Below are 23,493 nucleotides of genomic sequence, written 5' to 3' on the forward strand. Positions count from 1 at the left end.
AACATCGTGCCTCCAGACAGACCCTGCGAGGCGTCCGGGGGCCTCAGCAAGGAGGTGTGGAGCAAGTACCAGAAAGACTGCAAGGTGGGAAAGACTAAACGAAACACAGGTCGAGCTCTGGCAGAGAGAAACACCGCGACACAAACAAGAACCTTCATCTTCTTCCGGCGAATTTTAAGCCAGGAGTCACCGCAGATTTGCCAAGTCATCATTGAGTCACTGGTATTGATCGAGCTTCATCTGCAGTAATATGTTTGTACAGTGAGATACGCTCGGCTTGAATCGCTCTGTCCTCCCCTCGTATATTAAGAAGTGCGTCCTCCTTTTCTGTATGTTAATTATGAGTCGGGACTCGTGTGCCGCTTCTTCGCTCTAATGGAGATTTAACGAGTTTCAGTCCTCGTCGCAGAGTGCAGTGTGATACCGTCGTTTCTATTAAGGCAGCCGCTGTGATCTCTCATCGGCTCCCAACAAAAGCCATCGCAGCTAATTTGCACTCTATTCATATCCGTGCGCTTCATCTTCCTGCGCTCGTCTGCGTCTCTTCTTCTCCTTCCATTATCGATGCGCTTCCTCTTCCCTCTTTGTTCCTCTCAGCCCTCACTTCTTCTTCTTCTTCTTCTTCTTCTTCTTCTTCTTCTTCTGGTGTGTGCGTAGAACTATAAGGAGCTGGAGCTGCTGAGGCTGGTTTATTATGGCGGCGTGCAGCACGACATCAGGAAGGAGGTGTGGCCTTTCCTGCTGGGACACTACAAGTTTGGGATGGGCAAAAAGGACATGAGCCAGGTACAGCTAACGCCGTCTCTTTGTGCGTCTCCTAACTTGAAACAAACAGCAATGTGTGATGTTCATTCTTTTTTTTCATTTTTCGGCGTGGAGATCGACGCGAAGATCAGCGAGCGCTACCAGCAGGTGATGCGCGAGTGGAAGGCCTGCGAGGTGATCGTCAAGCAGAGGGAGAAGGAGATGCAGTCGGCCATCTTTGCCAAGCTGTCGTCGGGCAGCAGCATCGACAGCCACGTCCTGCGACTCGTCCACAGAGACTCCACGCTCAGCAACGAGGTGAGGAGTCAAAAGAGGAACGCCGTCAAAGAGTCCTCTGAGGCAGAGCTGAGGAAATAACCCCGATGATGTCATAGTGATGTCATCGGGGTCGCCTCGAGTCGGGCTCTAAGTGGATTTGGCGCCTCTAACGAAGAGAGGGAGTTGCATCATGGGAAGCGTAGGCACCTTTGATTGTTGCTCACATGTCGCTCCTTCGCTCAATGTTTTTAAACTATTTTAAATAGTTTTATTATTTCTATTTCATTTCTCTTTTACTCAACTGTGTTCTGTGTGTAAAGTATTGTGCTTTTGACTTCAAAAATAAGTTCTTACCACTAAAACATCGTAAAAGGTGGAATAAAACGACAAAAATGAGAGTAGAATAAATGAAAGTAATGTCATGACTTCCATCCAGGAAGTGATTACAGCTTCTGGTCCTAACGTTCCTCTCTTCTGCAGGTGTTCATGTCTGTGGATGAGCCGGACGCCGGGAGCCAGGAGACCCCCGGCGGAGAGGACGGCACCCCCACCATGACCGCCCTGGTTCCCCCCGCAGCCCAGCCTCCCGAGGAGCGCCCCCTGGTGGAGTTCGACTCCCCCGACTCGGGTCTGCCCTCCTCCAGGAACTACTCGGTGACCTCTGCCCATTCCCAGATCCTGTCCAGCATCGACGACGGTCAGAGCACGGAGGAGGAAGGCGGGGCCGGCGAGGAGGGCAGGACTTCGGGGGGAGTGCTGGGGGGCTGCGTGGGTCCTCTGACCGAGGACAGGCTGTGCAGTCAGCTGGACAAACTGGTGACCGGCGGAGCAGCTGCAGAGGCCGCATCGCCGTCGCTCTCCTCGTATACGGTGCGTATGGTGTTTGTGCTCAACGAGTCTGCAACTAGCGGGGCGACATCGTGACTTAAAGGTCAAAGGTCGCTGTGACTCGACCGCCGCGTTTCCTCTGTGCAGATCGAGCTGCTGGACACGGTCGCCCTCAACCTCCACAGGATAGACAAAGACGTGCAGCGCTGCGACCGCAACTATTACTACTTCACCACGGCCAACCTGGAGAAGCTACGCAACATCATGTGCAGGTTTGTAGAAGGATCTGCGGCGGCGGTCCGTGTCTCGTTATTAGAGCGTCCGGGGTTTGATGCGTTTGTCGGTCGTCTCCTCCTCGTCTGCAGCTACGTGTGGGAGCACCTGGAGATGGGCTACGTTCAGGGCATGTGTGACCTGCTGGCTCCGCTCATGGTCATCCTGGATGACGGTGAGAACAAAGAATCATCTTCACATCTCTGTTTTGATCAAATTGATTTGAAGTCCCCCGTGAGGAACTTTTAGCTGGTTGTGAATGGGTCTCAGGTTAATCCTGATCCTCAACTTCAAAGATTATGTGAGAGAGTTTGTTCTTCCTCTGTGTGTCAGAGTGTTTGGCCTACAGCTGTTTCACTCAGCTCATGAAGAGGATGAGTCAGAACTTCCCCAACGGTGGAGCCATGGACACTCACTTTGCCAACATGAGGTCACTGATCCAGGTGACCGATTACTCTTACTGTGTGTGTGTCTGTTCGTGTGTGTGTGTGTGTGTGTGTGTGTGTGTGTTGACGTTCTCTCTGCTCTCCCTCTGATATCAGATTCTGGACTCTGAGCTCTTTGAACTCATGCAGCAGAATGGAGATTACACTCACTTCTACTTCTGTTACCGCTGGTTCCTGCTGGACTTCAAGAGAGGTGAACGACTCATCTTCATCCTCACTGACCTGTAGTCTACAGCTCATCTTCATCCTCACTGACCTGTAGTCTACAACTCATCTTCACCTCACTGACCTGTAGTCTACAGCTCATCTTCATTCTCACTGACCTGTAGTCTACAACTCATCTTCATCTTCACTGACCTGTAGTCTACAGCTCATCTTCATCTCACTGACCTGTAGTCTACAACTCATCTTCATCTCACTGACCTGTAGTCTACAGCTCATCTTCATCCTCACTGACCTGTAGTCTACAGCTCATCTTCATCCTCACTGACCTGTAGTCTACAACTCATCTTCATCTCACTGACCTGTAGTCTACATCTCATCTTCATCCTCACTGACCTGTAGTCTACAACTCATCTTCATCTCACTGACCTGTAGTCTACAGCTCATCTTCATCCTCACTGACCTGTAGTCTACAGCTCATCTTCATCTCACTGACCTGTAGTCTACAGCTCATCTTCATCCTCACTGACCTGTAGTCTACAACTCATCTTCATCTCACTGACCTGTAGTCTACAGCTCATCTTCATCCTCACTGACCTGTAGTCTACAGCTCATCTTCATCCTCACTGACCTGTAGTCTACAACTCATCTTCATCCTCACTGACCTGTAGTCTACAACTCATCTTCATCCTCACTGACCTGTAGTCTACAACTCATCTTCATCTCACTGACCTGTAGTCTACAACTCATCTTCATCTCACTGACCTGTAGTCTACAGCTCATCTTCATCCTCACTGACCTGTAGTCTACAGCTCATCTTCATCTCACTGACCTGTAGTCTACATCTCATCTTCATCCTCACTGACCTGTAGTCTACAACTCATCTTCATCTCACTGACCTGTAGTCTACAGCTCATCTTCATCCTCACTGACCTGTAGTCTACAGCTCATCTTCATCTCACTGACCTGTAGTCTACAGCTCATCTTCATCCTCACTGACCTGTAGTCTACAACTCATCTTCATCTCACTGACCTGTAGTCTACAGCTCATCTTCATCCTCACTGACCTGTAGTCTACAGCTCATCTTCATCCTCACTGACCTGTAGTCTACAACTCATCTTCATCCTCACTGACCTGTAGTCTACAACTCATCTTCATCCTCACTGACCTGTAGTCTACAACTCATCTTCATCTCACTGACCTGTAGTCTACAACTCATCTTCATCTCACTGACCTGTAGTCTACAGCTCATCTTCATCCTCACTGACCTGTAGTCTACAGCTCATCTTCATCTCACTGACCTGTAGTCTACAACTCATCTTCATCTCACTGACCTGTAGTCTACAGCTCATCTTCATCTCACTGACCTGTAGTCTACAGCTCATCTTCATCTCACTGACCTGTAGTCTACAACTCATCTTCATCTCACTGACCTGTAGTCTACAGCTCATCTTCATCTCACTGACCTGTAGTCTACAGCTCATCTTCATCTCACTGACCTGTAGTCTACAGCTCATCCTTTAGCTTCTCAAAAAGACTGATCGAAGAGTCAATATGCTGTCTATAAAAATGTGTGTGTGTGTGTGTGTGTGTGTGTGTGTGTGTGTGTGTGTGTGTGTGTGTGTGTGTGTGTGTGTGTGCGCGCACACAGAGCTTCTGTACGAGGATGTGTTTGCGGTGTGGGAGGTGATCTGGGTGGCTCCCAGGATCTCCTCGCAGCACTTTGTCCTCTTCCTGGCCTTGGCTCTGGTCACAGTCTACCGTGAGATCATCATGGACAACAACATGGACTTCACCGACATCATCAAGTTCTTCAACGGTGAGACACACTGTGTACCGAGTCCAATGTAATGTCAACGTCATCTTATTATAGTCTGTGTGATAATAAAGTCAGAGTGTATTATACCAGAAAAATGGCATGGTCAAAAAATTTATAAAATGTCACAGTATAGTATGTACTTTTAGATAAAAATAATGATAAATGGTTAAAATAATTAGATACAAATAATGATAAATAGTTAGATAAAAATAATGATAAATAGTTGAAATAATTAGATACAAATAATGATAAATAGTTGAAATAATTAGATAAAAATAATGATAAATGGTTAAAATAATTAGATAAAATTCATGATAAATGGTTAAAATAGTTACATAAAAATAACGATAAATAGTTGAAATAATTACATACCAATAATGATAAATAGTTGAAATAATTAGATTAAAACAACGATAAATAGTTGAAATAATTAGATACAAATAATGATAAATAGTTAGATACAGATAATGGTAAATAGTTAGATAAAATAATGATAAATGGTTTAAATAATTAGATAAAAATAATGATAAATAGTTAGATAAAATAATGAGAAATGGTTTAAATAATTAGATACAAATAATGATAAATGGTTAAAATAGTTAGATAAATTAGATTAGATAGATTTAAATAGCTAAAGTAATGATAAATGGTAGAACGATTAAAGACTAAGAGACCCAGTAGGACAGGAGCATGACGAGTGGTGTGAAGAGGGTTTTATGGAGAGCTGCTTATCTGGTTGAGGGTTCACAACAAGGTTGGGAACACTGGTGCAGCTTACCTGCTCTACTCGTTCTGTTCTTGTGCACAAATGTTCCCGATCGAACACGAAGCAGCGAAAGGTCCAAAGACCTGAAAAAGAGGCTGGAGCACTGAACTCCCATCATCCTGTGCTTTAAACCAGTTCAGACAGCCTGTTGTCTAAAGAACAGAGTGCTGGTGTCTGTTCCTAACAACCACGCTGGAAGGTCTCTAACAGTGTGTCTGATCCACAGAGATGGCTGAGCGCCACGACGTCCAGCATATCTTGAAGGTAGCACGTGAGCTAGTGCACAAAGTCCAGTCTCTGATGGACAACAAGTGACTGTAGAGGAGGAGGAGGAGGAGGAGGAGGAGGAGGAGGATGCTCCTCCTCTCATCCCTCAGAGAGACCAGAGTGTTTCCAGGCCTCCACTGTATCCAGAGTCGGGTCCGGTGAGTCCAGGTCCCCCCCCCCCCCCCCCCCCCGCCCAGGTGAAGGCTCCCTGGACGCGTCGGCTCGGCTCTGGACCTGTTTACATCTTACCTTCACGTGGAATGCCCATGGTGTCCATTCAGACATGTGGATTTGTCTGCATGCTTGTGAGTTTGATCACACTGTCAACACATCCTTGAGCCCCCCCCCAGTCCTTCAGAGCTCGGGTGCATGAACACACACACACACACACACACACACTGCGAAACACATCGGCGCTGTCAATCCTCCAGTTTTCTAGAGTGTCCCTCTCTTTTGTCCCGACTCTGAACCAGAACCCGTTGTTGTAAGAAAGGCTTCCTCCATGTGATGCAGGATGTACAGTCAGAGGAGCAGAACCCTGACCCACCAAGAAGACTTCATTCGTGACCAAATGGACTGTGCCAACTACCTTTTTTTCCATGAGTGTTTTATACCAACAAGCATGTGTGTTTTCAGCCCTTCCTATTATCCTGTTATCACACAAATGTTGCCTTTATCAGTAACAGCCCAAGGGACTTGGTTGCACTTTCTTTCGTGGGGAGGACTTCCTCCGCGGTGCCTGTGAAAGGCCTCACCTCGAGGGCCGGAGGCGTCGCTGAGGAGCCCGAGTGTTGAGAAACTCGCCGATGAATTGCAGCCATTGTTTCCTGACCGGTCTGTGGTTTGACGCGTGTTTAGTCCTCGTTAAAGACCGAAGACACACGGCAGCAGAGCACAACGGTAGAGACACAAAGCACAGCGGCCGTCCTCCTGACTGTAACGAGCTGTCTATTAAAGTGAGGAGGACGTTTTAGTAGCACCATAGCTTTTGTCCAAGCTAGTTTTTAAGCATATGTTTAAGAATAAACGTCCTAAAATGTCAGTTTTTAGGCGAAACACTTAGTTAAAATAAAAAGATTTAGTATCATCCAACACCTTTTGGACTATTAGAAGTCGACTATGAGAAGGAGGAGACAAAACTATGAAACATGATGAAAAAAGAACTTCAGAAATGAAAAGAAAGTAACAGATTTATTATATTTATAAAGATGAATCTTCCTTTAAGGGTAAGATTGTTTTGTTATTGTCAACAAATCCCATGAAATCTGTGGCCTTCTAGTTCATATTTTACCACACAAGTGGACATTAAAGCTGCATTCTCTCTAGTGTCCAGTAGGGGGCGACTCCTCTGGTTGTATAGAAGTCTAGTCTAAAATGACTCTACTTCTCTCTTGATTTATTCCCTCAGTAAACATTGTAAACATGAGTTTATGGTCTCAATCTCTAGTTTACAGTCTTCTTCAATACAGCATGATGTTCATTTAGTACATTATGCTCCATTTAGAGTCAAACAGACCATAAAGCAGGGGACGCTTTAGGGGCGGGGCTACACGCTGATTGACAGGTCTCTACATCACTCCTCCTTAGTCCAGATATGGTCACTTCCTGTTCACTGGTTGCAAAAAAACAAGATGGCGATGGGCAAAATCGTCGAACTCGAGGCTTCAAAACATTCGTCCACAAACCAATGAGTGACGTCACGGCGACTACGTCCTCTTCTGATATACAGTCTGTATAAAAGACATGAGGCGACACACACAATACTTGTTCACTAGGATGCATTCAACATCCTCAAACATGCTCACTGATCTGAAGTCAGTGTGAACTCTTTCTTACTGCATTCAGCAGTGCTGTCGGGAAAAGTGGTTGCAATTGTCCGTTGTTTTCTCTTCCCGCCTCTGAAAATCAAACGCTCTTGGATCGGATTGGTCTCAACAGCAAATCTGAGAAGAAGCTGCTCTTAATGCCAAACTCTCCCCAGTGTTCAGCGGATCAGTATTTACAGTGACGGCACAGAGTCCGTTCATGTTTCACATCCGAAGGGAGTCTGGGAAATGTTTTGATACGTCAGTGTGTGACCCTTTACCTCCACCCTTTCCTTGTCTCCTTTAAAAAAAAAAAAAAAATGTCCCAACACGGCTGCATATGATTGGTCATCCAGCACGGACCTGCACCTGTGATTCAAGTGCCAAGAGTCTTCCCCCAATCCTGAAAGTGTACTGTAGTCATCCGGCTCTCTGATTCGCTAGTTTGATCCCAGGAACGGGGCGGCGGCGAGGCCATACCTCGCCGGCCGTCACCACCCTGCCGCCACGGCGTCGGAGGAGGAGGAGGAGGGGGAAACCCCCCCCCCCCCCGAAAGCAGAGCTTTTTCTTCCAATCAGGACGTTGTGTACCAAAGCCTTGAAACAGCCCCCTCTGTGGCATGACGACAATGTGCAATTTCATACTGCATCTTGAAGACTGACTGTTTACTATGTGTGTACAATATTTTTGAAAATGGTGATCTTGGATTCTTTAACTACTGTGCAATTTCTGTCGTTTGAGAAAATTCATCAAAGTCTATATTGCTGTAAATACGAACCGAAAGCCCAATATTTCTATGAAGACAGTCGGAACATATATATATATATAAATATATATATGTAACTTATTTTGAGATCTATTTTTATGTTGGTTTTAGCAGCACTAGTTGAAGGTGTATACTGTGCAGAGATGCAGAATGTGTGCAGACTATGTTACACGTTGACTGTTAAGTGTTCTTTCTCAATGTTGTGCACTGACTTCAAAATTTCAAATTTCTATTTATTAAGAGAGACAATGATTGCATTGCTGAATATGTATTGGTGAGGATGTATCTTTTGCCTTGAATGTAATGTATTAAAGAAAAGGTTGTTCATTATCGGGCGTCTCTTTTCATTTTAACGTGTGATTATCTATGACTCTTATGTTCCTTTTGTTTATTCATCTAGGAGCTTTGCTCGTAGGTTTGCTATTTAAACTTTTTTAAGTGTGATAGTAGTGTTGCACTGCCCCCAAGTGGCCAAAAAAAATAAATCAATGCAGATTTAAAATAAATAAAAGAATACAAGTGGCAAATGTTTGTTTGATAAGATAACAATCAAAAGAAGTTAACAAATTGTCTTACATTTCATAAGCACACAGCACAGCCTTTAATATACATTATACATTACTTTTTTCAACATACTATAATATGATTTTTTATACTTTTTTCAACATACTATAATATGATTTTTTATACTTTTTTCAACATACTCTAATATGATTTTTTATACTTTTTTCAACATACTATAATATGATTTTTATACTTTTTTCAACATACTATACTATGATTTTTATACTTTTTTCAATATACTATACTATGATTTTTATACTTTTTTCAACATACTATACTATGATTTTTATACTTTTTTCAACATACTCTAATATGATTTTTTATACTTTTTTCAACATACTATAATATGATTTTTATACTTTTTTCAACATACTATAATATGATTTTTTATACTTTTTTCAACATACTATGATTTTTTTATACTTTTTTCAACATACTATAATATGATTTTTATACTTTTTTCAACATACTATACTATGATTTTTATACTTTTTTCAACATACTATACTATGATTTTTTATACTTTTTTCAACATGCTATACTATGATTTTTTATACCTTTTTCAACATACTATAATATGATTTTTTATACTTTTTTCAACATACTATACTATGATTTTTTATACTTTTTTCAACACGCTATACTATGATTTTTATACTTTTTTCAACATGCTATACTATGATTTTTTTATACTTTTTTCAACATGCTATACTATGATTTTTTATACTTTTTTCAACATACTATAATATGATTTTTTATACTTTTTTCAACATACTATACTTTGATTTTTTATACTTTTTTCAACATGCTATACTATGATTTTTTTATACTTTTTTCAACATACTATAATATGATTTTTTATACTTTTTTCAACATACTATAATATGACTTTTATACTTTTTTCAACATACTATACTATGATTTTTTATACTTTTTTCAACATACTATAATATGACTTTTATACTTTTTTCAACATACTATAATATGATTTTTTATACTTTTTTCAACATGCTATACTATGATTTTTTTATACTTTTTTCAACATACTATAATATGATTTTTTAATACTTTTTTCAACATACTATGATTTTTTTATACTTTTTCAACATACTATAATACGATTTTTTATATTTTTTTTTCAACATACTATAATATGATTTTTTATACTTGTTTCAACATACTATACTTTGATTTTTTATACTTTTTTCAACATACTATACTTTGATTTTTTATACTTTTTTCAACATGCTATAATATGATTTTTTATACTTTTTTCAACATACTATACTTTGATTTTTTATACTTTTTTTCAACATACTATAATATGATTTTAAACTTTTACTTTTTTTCCGACCCACTATACTAGGACTTTTTGGGATATACTAAATATATATTTTTTTTTTTTACTTTTTTCAACTTACTGAAAACTTACTGAAAACTGAAAAAGTTATTGATTCCAAACTCCATTTTACCTTCATCACGCAAACAATCAAAGGCAACTTAACCGCAACCATTGACTTCCAACCGATCTACAGTCAGTGTTTACTTCCTGAAGGAATCGATCCACGCCCGAATAAAGGCACAAACTGACAATGTGTTACTGCGCATGCGCTCTACTCCAACGACTCTCTGTTAAACTTCAACCGTCATTGAAGTAAAGTAACCGTCAAACTCACGCGAGCCAACGGCCGTTCATGGAGCTAATGGCTAACGGCCGTTAATCGACCGTTAGCCCACCACAGGTACCACAGGTGTTTAGTAGCTTCGCTGTCGGTCGTTACGTGGTCATTAATGGTGGTTTAGCGGGTTGATATACAGGAAGATGAAGAGGTCGGCTGAAGACAGTTTGTTCACCGCCCTGGTCTGCGGAGCCGTGGCGTTTCCAGGGCTTTTCTACGGCTTCAGGACAGTCCTACGACGCTCCTTCACGCGCTGGAGCGAAGCGGACGTGGTGCGAGTCAGCGAGAGGTCAGCGGGTTCGCCTCTCCAGACCCCTTTAACAGATGCGTCACTTCGAACAATGTTGTTTATCCGTCACTCTGCGGAACAGTTGACGCCAACAGTACATATGTAGCTAGCTGGAATTTTACTAAAGCATTTGGCAAAGTACAATGAGAGGTTTTTAAAGGGAGTCCGGTGCTCAGAAGCACTACCACTGTAGTCCACTAGGCACCGCCAAAACCAACACAAAAGATGGATAGTTACTTTATTAATCCTACAGCAACAAATATAAATAACAGAGTGAAAAATATTAAATATAAAAATGAAATTATAAAATGCACAATATATACAATACAAATAACAGTGAAAATATAAAATGTACAATATTCAATAAAAAGAATAGAGTGAAAATATTAAGTATAAAATGCACAATATATATTTAATAAAAATAACTGAAAATATAAAATGCACAATATTTACAATAAAAATAACATAAAATATTAAATATAAAATGCACAATATTTACAATAAAAATAACAGTGAAAATATTAAATATAAAAATGAAAATATAAAATGCACAATATATATATTTAATAAAAATAACAGAGAAAATATAAAATGCACAATATATACAATGAAAGAGAATACTATTAAAATGAACTAACTAAACAATAGTGCAAAGATTTAAACAAACAACAACAGTGTAACGTTGTTATTGTTGTAATGAAAGTTACTTGCAATAACTTTTAATATTTTATGATGTAGAGACTATTGGTGACGATAAGCAAACACCAAATACATTTGCATGTATTGTTTAATTCATATATAATTGTCCATAATTATTTTGTGTGCATAGCAGACTACAGAAAGTATTGATCACGTTTCTTCATGTTTCTTCAGGCTGGTGTCTTCCATCCACGCGTGTTTGGCGACTGCAGCCGGAGTCACGGTCGTAACATCCTGCAGGGATGTGATGACTGACCGGTAGGAGGAGTCACGTCAAGAGACACCCAGAATATCTGACTTTCACAATCAGTAAAAAGCGTATTGTTGTGTGCATATTAACAAAGATAATTCAGTGGGAATGCTCGCTGTCTCACCATGCAGTCACTGGCTGGTCAATGCGTTCGTCTCGTTCGGAGCTCCCTACATGGTCTACGACGTCTTCGCCATGTATCTGAGCCACTACCACAGTCAGAGTTTCACAGGACACTCTCTTCAGACCCTGAAGGCCTTCCTCATGAAGGACTGGATGATAGTCCTCCATCACCTGGTGCTGGTGCTCGTCTTCCTGCCCATCACTCTGGTGAAGTGTCTCTTATATATATATATATATATATGAGTGATTTGATATGAACACACGTACAGTGAAGAGGCTGAGTGAGAGTGCTGACTGTGCAGTGTGTTCTGGTTTTTGTAGTTTTTCAGGAGAGGGCTGGGGGATTTCTTCATCGGCTGCCTTTTCACCACAGAGTTCAGCACACCTTTCGTCTCTATAGGAAAGATTCTCATCCAGGTAAACTACACAGACGACATCACATCAATAAAGCCTTCTAATGAGGATGTGATTATCCACCATGAAGCTGGTTACAACCCCTAATTACTCCCAACGGTCAGAGGGAATGACACATTTGTTTTGGATTAAAACACTATTTACATTTAGCCATTCATGTCATGTTAGTACCATGTTAGCATGTTAGTAGCATGTTAGTAGCATGTTAGCATGTTAGTAGCAAGTTAGTATCATGTTAGCATCATGTTAGTATCAGGATAGTATCATGTTAGCATCATGTTAGTATCAGGATAGTATCATGTTAGCATGTTAGTATCACGTTAGTAGCATGTTAGTATCATGTTAGCATGCTAGTATCATGTTAGCAGCATGTTAGTAGCATGTTAGTAGCATGTTATTATCATGTTAGTATAATGTTAGCATGTTATTATCATGTTATCATGTTGTCTGTATTTGCTGTCACATTTCTTTCTCAGCCACCTCTCTGAGTGTGTAACGCAGATTGAAAGTGTCACTTTTAGAACAATCTGTTGTATTATTGTTGCATTATTCTCTTCTTCCACCATCTTGTTTCACATTCTTCTCTAAACCTCTTCCCTCTCACGCCGACCTCCAGCTGGGCCTCGACGACACCCGTCTGCACAGAATCAACGGCGTCATGGTGCTCCTGAGCTTCTTCACGTGTCGGATCCTGATCTTCCCCTTCATGTACTGGATGTACGGCCGGCAGTTCGGGGTTCCCCTCCACAGGGTGGCCTTCCACCTGCCGCTGCACTGCAACCTGGGTAACCTGGTGATCCTGGCCCCTCAGGTGAGCTGGTTCATCATGCTGCTGAGGAAGGCCACCCGACTCTACCTGAGACAGAAGAGAGGAGGCCGGCCCAAGACGCACTGACCCGTTTATACAAAGACCTGGTTCACGACGAGACCAAAGAAACTAACAAGTAGCAACATGAGGGGAACGATCCGTTATTATGAGGATGTTTCATCAGAGGAAAATCTATATTAGTTTCAGATTAAAGTTAAACCATTATGAGAAACTTTTAATATTTTTAAATATTCACTTTTATCAATCAAAATTCAATTGTATTTATTCTCCAAATTTTACTTTTTTACTGAGTAAACTTTTATTTTTGGAATATTGACAATAAAACCAAATATCTTTAAAAATGTTCAACTTTATTCTCACATAAATATGTCATCATATACAGAAATGCACTACATCATCATGTCAATGTATTGCTGTGATTTTTTGTGTTTGTCTAACTTTAAAGCTTTTACTAATCGAATGTTTTTTGTGTACAAATAAAACTCTTTGTACTCGTCAGTTGTCTTGAATCCTGTATTTACAGTATCTGTGTGCTCCTGTAGGAAACGTCTGTCATGTAAAGTTACTACCAGGCTTCTTGTTTCCTCATGTAGATCATAAAGAGGCTTCAGTATTATATCCAGCAGTAACTTTAAACCTCCTCACTGGTTTAAATGAATATTACGGAGACAAAACTAAAAGACATTTGCTTTGACATATCGGCTTTTTATTCATCACTCCGTAGTAACTTCTTAAGTTAGAGAATGACATTAACAGAAATTATATCCTTGTTTTATCAGAAAACATGCTAATAAAAAAATAAAAAAGGTAGCATTTGACAAACAAAAAAACACACCGAATCCCTCTTCAAGCTGCCGACGACACGAGCTGAGCGATCTTCTGCCGCAGGACGGCCTTCATGTCGTGGTCCTGCAGGTTGTCCGTGATGGTGGAGAAGAAGTGGCGCGTGTTGTCGCTCTCCAGCGCGCTGCTGCTGCGCGGGAAAGCGGCCATGACGGCCTCGTAGTGGCTGAGGATCTCCAGGCTGGAGAGGAACAGAGGCTCACTCTGACCTCCGGGCATCATCACCTGAGAGGAGCGCAACATACCCGAGACCGTCATCCGGATTCAGGAAAAGTAACACAAGAGGAGGAGTCTAACGTAACATGTTGAATATGGAAGTGACCATTCTTACCTGGATGTGCTGAACATGGCAGAAGAGCTGGCTGAGGACAAACAGGACCTCTTGGGAGGGAAACCCCTCCTCCTCCTCCTCCTCCATGTGGGCCTCCTTCGATGTCAGAGGAGAGCCTCCTGCCCGTTGAAGGTCTTCGGACATCTTCGGAGCTTTGACTGGAGTGCAGGAAGGGTCGGGGTCACTAGACGCCGGTGTTTTCGGCGGCGTTGAAGCGGAGGAAGGAAGAGGCAGCTTGGCTCTCACCGAGTTCATCACCTCCCTCGCGGCGTGGGCGTACAGCCGGCCGACGTGCGACCAGCCGTCCGCCGACAGCCAGCGGGAGCAGCTGGACCCGCAGAGCAGCTGCAGGACCCGGAGCAGCAGGACGGACAGACGGAGGTCGCACGAGAAGCTCCTCAGATCCAGCAGGGGCAGATAGTCCACGTACTCCAGGGAGAAGGGCACGTGGAGGCGACCCGAGGAGATCAGCTCCCTCAGGACTCCCAGCAGTCTGGTCCACTGGGAGACGGAGCACCAGGGCAGGGTCTGGGTCAGAGCCACCAGCAGGCCTTTGCTGAACATGCCCACGTGGTCCGCCCGGCGCTGGTCCAGGGAGAGGCGGGACAGCATGGTGGACCGCAGGGAGTCGGACGCGGAGCAGCACTCCATCCAGGCCAACAGACCGGTTCCCTGTCCGTACTGGGGCAGGTCTGAGCCCAACCAGTCCTACAGAGAGGGAGGGGACAGGAGCAGAGACGTGTTAACAGGAGAGGTGGGGAATTTGATCTCATTGCACCTGAAAAAGGACCCGGTCCACACGAGTCCCTACCTGCTCAGGTAGATCACACACCGCCAGCAGAGACGAGGGAACCTCGTTTTTGAAGTGTTCCCCCCAAACGGGCTTCAGGTGGAAGCGAACGGTCCAGTCCAGCTGCCCCGTTTTGTTGTAGAGCCAGAACAGAGCTCTGGACCAGCGGCTGGGGGCCGCCGCCACCTCCGCTCCCACCAACCCCCCCAGCGAGGCCAGCACCGACACCAGCAGCTCCTTGGTGTCCATGGACCAGCGGGGGACGGCGTCCTCCGGTGGCTGCTCCCAACACCTGGCACAGATTTAAGACGGACACGCGTTGAGGTCAGATAAAAGACGGTATGTGGATCTGGATCGAAGACGCGTCTCACAAACCTGAGAGTCTGGTGGTGCAGCTGAGCCAGAACATAGAGGAGGGGAAAGGGAGAGCAGTCCAGCACCCAGTGAGGACACGAGGCCGGATCCTGGACGTCCACAGACAGAGCGGTCTGGAGGAGTCTCAGACTCAGTTCTACGTCAAAGGAGCTTTGACCTGAAGGAAACACAGGGGAGAACGTTGGAGCAGATGGACACGATGTGAAGTTAGTTTAAAAGCACGACGACGTGAGGACACTCACCCGTAGCGGAGATGTTCGGCAGGACGAAGACGTTCACGACCTCCTGAGGAGTCAGGAAGCTTTGCCTCCTTTCTTCTCCTCCTTCTCCTCCCTCGACCGGCGTCATCAGCAGACCCAGGTACTCGAGGAGCTGCTCCTTCTCATTGGCCGACAGCGGTTTGGTCCCGATCGTCTCCTGCAGACACCTGCAGAGCAGAGCGCCACCACTCGGACCCCCCTCCTCCTCTTCGTCGTCGTCTTCGTCTGCGCTCTCCTCTGCCTCTTCATCCTTCCTCCTCCTCCCGCCGTGTCCTCTGAGTCCAGGCAGCTGCTGCAGGATTTTAGCCATGAGAGAGAACGCGCCTTTGTTGAAGATCGCAGAGTGACAACAAGACCTCAAAGTGGCTTCCGGGTTCTGAAACGCAACCCTGGCGACTAAAGAGACGGCCGTGTTCAGATTGCCCTGCGTCGTCGCCGTCGCCCCGCCTCCTTGGATGAGGCAGTTGAAGGCCATGTTCAGCTCCTGCTCGAACCCGTCGGTCACGGCGGAGGGGACGGCGCCGCCGAAGAACCCCCTGCGGGACAGCCTCAGCGTGGCCGCCAGCGCTCCGTTCTTGTCTTTTAAAGAAAGCGCGGAGAAGATGTCCGCGACCACTTTCATCAGCTTCCTGCAGCGGCTCACGTCGGCGTCCTCGCCGCGGAGCTTCCCCGCGAGGACGGAGCTCAGCTGGATCAGAGCGTCCAGCTGCTGGAAGGCCGCCTGGTTCTTCTCCAGGCAGTCCGTCCAGAGGGCGTCGCGGGCGGCCCAAGTCTTCTCGCCGGCGAACAGCAGCGCGAAGCTCTGGTAGTCCTCCAGGCGGTGACTGATGACGGTGGCGGTGACCCTCATGCTCACCTCGGCGGTGCTCTCTGTGGCCGGGAACGCCAGCGACTCCAGAAAACACCGGAGTGCTTCCTTCTCTGAGTCTCGATCATCCGCTTCCTGCAGAGCTGCCAGGACTCTTTGGACGCTCTGTTCGAGCTTAAACGCCGAGTAGCTCGGTTTGGAGCCGCCGCACACATTCAGGAGGCCACTGTTCCGCCAAAACAGAGCGAGTTCCGTGATGATCGCCAACGCTTCGGCGAGCTTCATCCCGCTGGGCTGAAACGGCGACGGCGTGCGAGACGCTCGTACGTCTCTCTGAGCCTCCCGGATGAGTTCAGGGCTCAGGTTCTCTTCGTTCGCCTCTCTGATGCCGACGGTTTTGGACAGGAGGAGCAGCTTCTCTCCGGTGGGAAGCTCGGCTGCTCGGTCTATTAGGAAGGTCGTGTAGAGCGCGTCGAGGGAGATGGAGAGGGCCTGCAGGCACAGCTCTGCTGTAGACATGTGATCCTTTAGGTCTTTAAGCGCGTGAAGGAGAACGTGGAGGACATCGGTGGTCGGCGGTGACGCCGGCAGATCCGACACGTCCAGCTTCAACCTCTTGGCAGCCTGACGGGACGGACCAGAAGACTCGGACGAGAGACGAGCAAACTGTCTGGCGAACGCGGTCTCCGTGTCGTCCTCTCCTCCGTCTCTCTGCTCCCCTCTGCCTTTCCACAGCTCCCACCACACCTCCAGAAAGAGCCGGACGTCGTCCTCTCCGGTGGGGCCGCTCCTCACGTGCCGCGCTAACCTTTCCAGCTCGGTGCAGATCTGAGACCGAGGAAGAGACAGGAGGAGACGGGCAAATATCGGCGCGGCCGCCATCGACTTCACCACCTCCAGCAGGACAACGCGGTTGACCTCGGGGAGGCCGTTCTGGAGGGGGAAGAAAGGGTTCTCCCTCCAGGCCGTCTCCACGTCCTCTCCGGTCTCCCCGCTCAGCGCCTTCAGCCACACGGCACAGACTACGTTCTTCATCCAGACGACAGACGACGGAGAGGAGGGACGACCGCCGGGTTCATCCCGTCCACGGACTTCTCCGAGGGCCTCCAGGACCGGATGTCCCACCCGGCTCCAGTCAGCCTTCTGAAGGGAGGACAGCGACGAGGGGAGACACAGCTTATTGGCCAGCAGGAACGCGCCCTGAAGAACGGCCAAATCTGGAAGGAGAAGAGAGCCGGCGTCAAAGGAAAAGAGGATTCAGTTCGTTCATGCACAACTTCAGACAAACGCTGGAACTCTGTAGCTCCTACAGGGAGGAGGACGTGTTCTCAAGTAGTGATAAACAAATAAAAGACAATGTTTTGTTTTTCCTGCAAGTCTCACAATCTCCTGCCAAAAAATAAACAGAACAATATTATTTGTTAATTCTGATACTTTCTGCTGTGTTTTGCAAACTATACTGAATTTAATACAATTCCACATGAAGTTAAGATTCTAAAAACATACTCAGAGAAATAAAATAAAACATGTTTAATTAAATGTAGCGTCACATTTTACATTTAAGTAAGATTGGCGTGTTTTTTTATTATTATTATTATTGAGAAATAGCAAAAATAACTACTGCATCACGTTTAGCCAGATCGTAAACAACTCAAGCACAAACATAATAGAAATAAAAAAAACAATAATAAATAATAAACAAACATAACAGCGGGGCTGGTTGTCGTGTTTCAGGGTTTTATTTACCTTTGCTCATCTTCAACGTCATGGCTGCTGAATGTAGCTCGTTAGCTAGTTTGCTAATTTCACTTCCGGTTGCTTCCCATTCACTAACAGTTCCACCGCGTGACGGTCAACCCGTCGACTGAACAATACACCTGAAACAGAGGACAGTTGTCGACATAATTTCTCTCTTTTTTTCACACGTTTTTTCACGTCAACTATTTCGTATAAAGCGCTTCCGCTCTTCCGCGTCAACGTGTCTGAAAAGACAAGAGGGAGTCACAGTCGTCACAGCGCCACCGCAGGATGGAGGCGGTACTGCAGGTGTACCGGCGTAAAAAAACAACAACACCGTCTGTTAAATAACGTTCACTCTATAATGAAATAGCGCTACGAATGTTTCTAGACTCACAATAAATATGTGTTTTATCTTCGATTTCCTAATTTGATGTGTACCACCAAACATGTAGCCGTGGAATGACTAATTTAACAATATCTACAACACAAACACAATTGTACACTTTTTATTAAAATATTCAAATTTTATCATATGTTGTATGCGTTTAAAAAAAAAAGTTTTGTCAGTGACATCTGATCTGCCTGACACGTGATTCAAGAGGCAGGCCAAGCCAGCTTGTATTCCTGTGAAATGAAAGTGAAAGTAGGTTTTCAACCGTGAACAGCTCGGTGGTGTGGTGGCGCTCGGGCGACTAGGAGAGGATTTCTACCAACGAATAGTCATGAGTCTGATCTTAAAGATACTTAGTTACTTGTGTCTATGTGCAGGTAAGTTGTCTTTGTTACGGATTGTGTTGTTTTTAAGAGTTTGTGTCAGAGGGTATAAGACATGAAAGTGACTGTACTGTACTACACTAATACTGTACTATACTAATACTGTACTATACTACACTAATACTGTACAGTACTATGCTACACTAATACTGTACTGTACTATACTACACTAATACTGTACTATACTAATACTGTACTGTACTATACTACACTAATACTGTACTGTACTATACTAATACTGTACTGTACTATACTACACTAATACTGTACTATACTAATACTGTACTATACTAATACTGTACTGTACTACACTAATACTGTACTACACTAATACTGTACTATACTAATACTGTACTGTACTACACTAATACTGTACTATACTATACTAATACTGTACTATACTAATACTGTACTATACTACACTAATACTGTACTATACTACACTAATACTGTACTACACTAATACTGTACTATACTAATACTGTACTGTACTACACTAATACTGTACTATACTATACTAATACTGTACTATACTAATACTGTACTATACTACACTAATACTGTACCATACTATACTACACTAATACTGTACTATACTACACTAATACTGTACTACACTAATACTGTACTATACTAATACTGTACTGTACTACACTAATACTGTACTATACTATACTAATACTGTACTATACTAATACTGTACTATACTACACTAATACTGTACCATACTATACTACACTAATACTGTACTATACTACACTAATACTGTACTATACTAATACTGTACTATACTAATACTGTACTGTACTACACTAATACTGTACTATACTATACTAATACTGTACTATACTAATACTGTACTATACTACACTAATACTGTACTATACTATACTACACTAATACTGTACTATACTACACTAATACTGTACTATACTAATACTGTACTATACTAATACTGTACTGTACTACACTAATACTGTACTACACTAATACTGTACTACACTAATACTGTACTATACTACACTAATACTGTACTGTACTACACTAATACTGTACTGTACTATACTACACTAATACTGTACTGTACTACACTAATACTGTACTGTACTATACTACACTAATACTGGACTGTACTACACTAATACTGTACTGTACTATACTACACTAATACTGTACTATACTACACTAATACTGTATTATGCTACACTAATACTGTACTGTATTATAATTATACTGTACTACACTATGTTGTACTATATTGTACTGCAATATACTCTGCTATAGTAGCCCACAGTATTCCACACTTTACTGTACTATACTACAGTAGTACTGTACTGTACTGTACCCAAGAATGTCCCAAAAACACTGGAGGCACACTCATGTGCTTCTAATAGGGATCCTTAAGTAAAGATATTCTATATTGTACTATATTCTACTGCAATGTACTCTTCCATAGTAGCCTACAGTATTCCACACTTTACTGTAATATACTACAGTAATACTATACTGTACTGTACTAAACTCAGGAATACCCCAGAAAAACTAGAGGCACCTTCATGTGCTCTAATGGGGATCCTTCCATAAACAATATACTATACTGTACTTTATTGAACTTATTGTTCTGCAACATACTCTACTATACTCTACTATAGTAGCCTACAGTACATCACACTTTACTGTACTACAGTAATACTATACTGTACTGTGTACTATATGTTGTCTCACTAGACTGACTCTGTGTCTCTCTCAGGTGTGCGATGTGTCCAGCAGGTGTCATGGCTGCCCTGTAAGTTCACTGATGAAAACGTGTTTATGAAGGACGGTCTCACTGAGACTCAGCACATCCACAGGGAGGCCATGCTGCAGTTTGGTCAAGCAGGAGACCCTCCTGTTAATCCACACGCCGTCACTTTCCTGATCACCGGTAAGTCCTGCGTCTCATGGGAGTAACATACGGAAAGAGATGTTGTTCAGGTCCAGAGTTGTTGTTGTTCAGGTCCAGAGATGTTGTTGTTCTGGTCCAGAGATGTTGTTGTTCAGGTCCAGAGATGTTGTTGTTCAGGTCCAGAGATGTTGTTGTTCTGGTCCAGGTTCTAAGCTGGACCTGCGGCGGTTCATCAAGGGAGTGGAAGTGGACCGGTTGGACTGCGAGCTGCGGCGGTACAGCACCGAGGGGATCTACGTCCGCTGGCCTTTCAAAGAGGAGCAAGAGTACAACCTCTGGTTCAGCTGCATTCTCAAACACGCCGAGTTCACGGTCACGGGCTTCCTCAGACAGCCGTCGGACCAACCGCCCCCAGGACAGCAGGACTACCGCAGCTGGCCCGCCATCGAGGACAGAGAGACTCTCACCACATCAGGTAAAACCACAACAACCACAACCACTCAGTACGAACAAACTCCTTCTTGAGCGACTTGCTCACCAATTTTCTCTGAGTTACTCCTTTTACTATATTATATACTATATGCACTATAGCAACATCAGTCCCATATCTCACATGAACACGTGTCTCCGTGTCCACAGTCGCCATGGTCATTAAAACAAAGACTCCGGCGGTGAGAGCCAGCCTGGGCTCCCAACAAAAGCTCCACTGCCAGTTCGCCGTCGACCACAAAGCACCCAATGTGACGGTGGAGTGGCACCGGCAGCATCGCGGAGAGAGAACCAGACTTTTCAGTCATAATGGCCGCACGGGACGGAGTGAGGGCAGCGGCGTCGGGCAGAGGAGCCTGGCGGACGGGGACGCCTCCTACAGCCTTCCCTTCGCCAAGATGACGAGCGAAGGGACCTACATTTGCTCCGTGTCAGTGATTCCGCTGTTCGGCAGCGTGGAGATCAGTTTTCACATCGAAGGTGAGGAAGAGTTCGATCGTAACCAAGCCGATGCTTCGTGTGTTAAAGCTGGATTCTAATGTTGAGAAACATTTCACTCCCCCTCTCCTCAGAGCCTCCCCGTGTCTCCCTCAACATTGGACCCACTCTCTCGCTGCAGGAGGGCGGCGAGCAGAAGGTTTCCTGCGATGCGGAGCGCTACTACCCTCTGGACGTGGAGATCGTTTGGTACGTCCAGGACGACGCGGCGGCGGCGGGCAGGAGGGTGGGCGCTCCGCTCCCGAAGGAGCTCCAGAACGTCCTGCTGTCCAGCCACAAACACAACCAGGACAACACCTACTCGCTGACGGCCTTCTTCTACCTCAAGGCGTCCCTCAAGGACTCGGGGAGACAGTACACGTGCAGTGTCTCCCATCAGTCCCTGAGGATGCCCGTCAGAAAGAGCTTCATCCTGATGGTTGAGGGTGAGTGGAGGCCGCTTGCAATACCACCAGCTGCCACACGGCAACAGCAGAGGAACGCACCCGACTCCTAACCTCCATGTTTGTTTGTTGTGTCTGCTCAGAGCCCAGCAGCTGGATGGACAACCTGTTCTTTGGCCTCCTGGTGGTCGTCCTGTTGGTCGTCCTGTTGGTCCTCCTGGTTGTGCTGCTGCGTTACCTGCACTCAGGTGAGTGTGCAGACCCTCTTATATTCTAAGCTTCCATCATAACGAGAACCACTTTTATTTAGGATGAGATAGAACTTTATGAATCCAGAAGGAAATTCTTGTGACAGAGTTTGATCAGAGATTACAACAAAACACAATAGGATGAGATTATAAAACATATATGAACAATAGAAGGACAATTATTAAGTGTATCCGAAGTAATACTGACATCAGTGCCTGATAGAAACAATAATAGAAAAGTAATAAATGAAACACAGACATTAAAGAACAACATATTATTTTGATGCCTGAAAAAGTAATTATCATTTATTATTTTCTCCACAGCAAGAAAACAAGCAGTGCTGGTAAGATGATATGAAAACAAAACCCAAAAAAATATTTCTCAAATGTCATTAATGCAAAACAATATTTAATCTCGATGGTGTGTGTGTGTGTGTGTGTGTGTGTCCGGAGCAGAAGAAGCCATACTGAGCCGCTGTGGAAGACAAACACCAGTGACGGATCTTAAAATGTTTCAGATGTTTGATTGTTTGTTTGCTTGTTTGAAGGTGATTTTAGGTTTCTATGAAACTGAATGTGGTTTAGTTTTTTTGCTGCTTTGATTTAGCTCTTGAAAAAAAAAAAACTTGATGTTGTAAAGTAAATGATTTGTATTCTGGATGAACATCAACACACATTATTGAACTGGTGAAAATGCAACAATCACAGTTTAAAGGTACCTTGTAGAGCAATTATTCTGAACAGCTGTTTGGTCTCAGTGCGCCATCTGGTGGGCCTCGGGTGTACTTCAACATGATTCATTTAAATGATAAAAAATATATAAATATCTTGTCATTTAAGGAGTTTTTTCATCTAAATTTGCTGAATAATTCACATAAATAAACAAAAAACATCAAACTTAATTGCATCATTTCAATGAGTTACGTTTGAATATCACTGTGCCAATCACTACTCGTGCAACTGTTTTGGCAAACACTTGTTGTATCGTTGTTTTTTTAATATTCTAATTTCATCATGCGTATGCGTTTAAACAAATGTTTTGTCAGTGACATCTGATCTGCCTAA

The 23,493-nt window shown here is 44.0% G+C and overlaps 4 protein-coding genes across 8 annotated transcripts in view; 3 read left to right on the forward strand and 1 right to left on the reverse strand.

Annotated features, from left to right (window-relative positions):
- sgsm2 (small G protein signaling modulator 2) overlaps positions 1-8,487 on the forward strand; it is a 63,189-nt gene extending 54,702 nt beyond the window's left edge. For all 5 annotated transcript variants that reach the window (XM_068705894.1, XM_068705876.1, XM_068705885.1 and 2 more), the window contains 10 exons: positions 1-84; positions 658-786; positions 880-1,062; positions 1,504-1,893; positions 1,999-2,123; positions 2,217-2,299; positions 2,458-2,567; positions 2,667-2,763; positions 4,385-4,552; positions 5,545-8,487. The exon at positions 1-84 is cut by the window's left edge and continues 62 nt beyond it. In XM_068705894.1, the coding sequence (XP_068561995.1) occupies positions 1-84; positions 658-786; positions 880-1,062; positions 1,504-1,893; positions 1,999-2,123; positions 2,217-2,299; positions 2,458-2,567; positions 2,667-2,763; positions 4,385-4,552; positions 5,545-5,633 (1,458 nt within the window). In that variant the 3' untranslated portion in view covers positions 5,634-8,487. The remainder of the gene's footprint in view (positions 85-657; positions 787-879; positions 1,063-1,503; positions 1,894-1,998; positions 2,124-2,216; positions 2,300-2,457; positions 2,568-2,666; positions 2,764-4,384; positions 4,553-5,544) is intronic.
- A 1,840-nt stretch (positions 8,488-10,327) lies between these two features.
- LOC137868906 (TLC domain-containing protein 3A-like) lies at positions 10,328-13,502 on the forward strand. The gene is made up of 5 exons (XM_068705936.1): positions 10,328-10,689; positions 11,563-11,646; positions 11,770-11,968; positions 12,083-12,178; positions 12,792-13,502. The coding sequence occupies exons 1-5, from the start codon at positions 10,544-10,546 to the stop codon at positions 13,068-13,070; spliced, it is 804 nt and encodes a 267-aa protein (XP_068562037.1). The 5' UTR covers positions 10,328-10,543; the 3' UTR covers positions 13,071-13,502.
- A 42-nt stretch (positions 13,503-13,544) lies between these two features.
- Positions 13,545-18,367, reverse strand: gemin4 (gem (nuclear organelle) associated protein 4). Its single transcript, XM_068705924.1, has 6 exons — positions 18,158-18,367; positions 15,586-17,628; positions 15,344-15,500; positions 14,990-15,260; positions 14,179-14,886; positions 13,545-14,072 (listed from the first exon to the last, which is right to left on the reverse strand). The coding sequence occupies exons 1-6, from the start codon at positions 18,177-18,179 to the stop codon at positions 13,851-13,853; spliced, it is 3,423 nt and encodes a 1,140-aa protein (XP_068562025.1). The 5' UTR covers positions 18,180-18,367; the 3' UTR covers positions 13,545-13,850.
- Positions 18,368-18,788: 421 nt separating this feature from the next.
- LOC137868927 (tapasin-like) lies at positions 18,789-23,330 on the forward strand. The gene is made up of 8 exons (XM_068705970.1): positions 18,789-18,919; positions 20,676-20,849; positions 21,016-21,285; positions 21,450-21,779; positions 21,872-22,222; positions 22,324-22,428; positions 22,753-22,772; positions 22,885-23,330. Exons 1-8 carry the CDS (start codon positions 18,874-18,876, stop codon positions 22,897-22,899), a joined length of 1,311 nt encoding a protein of 436 aa, XP_068562071.1. The 5' UTR covers positions 18,789-18,873; the 3' UTR covers positions 22,900-23,330.
- Positions 23,331-23,493: the final 163 nt, after the last annotated feature.

The sequence above is a fragment of the Cebidichthys violaceus genome, unplaced genomic scaffold (assembly GCF_023349555.1).
Source record: "Cebidichthys violaceus isolate CVI_PGR_0920_01 unplaced genomic scaffold, fCebVio1.0.p SCAF_1, whole genome shotgun sequence".
In the NCBI taxonomy this organism is placed as follows: Eukaryota; Metazoa; Chordata; class Actinopteri; order Perciformes; family Stichaeidae; genus Cebidichthys; species Cebidichthys violaceus.

What these genes read in the sequence shown, in the direction of transcription:
- gemin4 (XM_068705924.1), bottom strand. Translation starts at nt 18,179, where the DNA reads ATGACGTTGAAGATGAGCAAAG. An exon ending in GACGTTGAAGATGAGCAAAG is followed by an intron (nt 17,629 to 18,157) that starts GTAAATAAAACC and finishes TTCTCCTTCCAG; the next exon opens with ATTTGGCCGTTCTTCAGGGC. An exon ending in CTGCACCACCAGACTCTCAG is followed by an intron (nt 15,261 to 15,343) that starts GTTTGTGAGACG and finishes AATCTGTGCCAG; the next exon opens with GTGTTGGGAGCAGCCACCGG.
- LOC137868927 (XM_068705970.1), top strand. Translation starts at nt 18,874, where the DNA reads ATGAGTCTGATCTTAAAGATACTTAGTTACTTGTGTCTATGTGCAG. An exon ending in AGAGACTCTCACCACATCAG is followed by an intron (nt 21,286 to 21,449) that starts GTAAAACCACAA and finishes CCGTGTCCACAG; the next exon opens with TCGCCATGGTCATTAAAACA. An exon ending in GATCAGTTTTCACATCGAAG is followed by an intron (nt 21,780 to 21,871) that starts GTGAGGAAGAGT and finishes CCCTCTCCTCAG; the next exon opens with AGCCTCCCCGTGTCTCCCTC.
- LOC137868906 (XM_068705936.1), top strand. Translation starts at nt 10,544, where the DNA reads ATGAAGAGGTCGGCTGAAGACAGTTTGTTCACCGCCCTGGTCTGCGGA. An exon ending in GTGGTGCGAGTCAGCGAGAG is followed by an intron (nt 10,690 to 11,562) that starts GTCAGCGGGTTC and finishes ATGTTTCTTCAG; the next exon opens with GCTGGTGTCTTCCATCCACG. An exon ending in AGGGATGTGATGACTGACCG is followed by an intron (nt 11,647 to 11,769) that starts GTAGGAGGAGTC and finishes CTCACCATGCAG; the next exon opens with TCACTGGCTGGTCAATGCGT.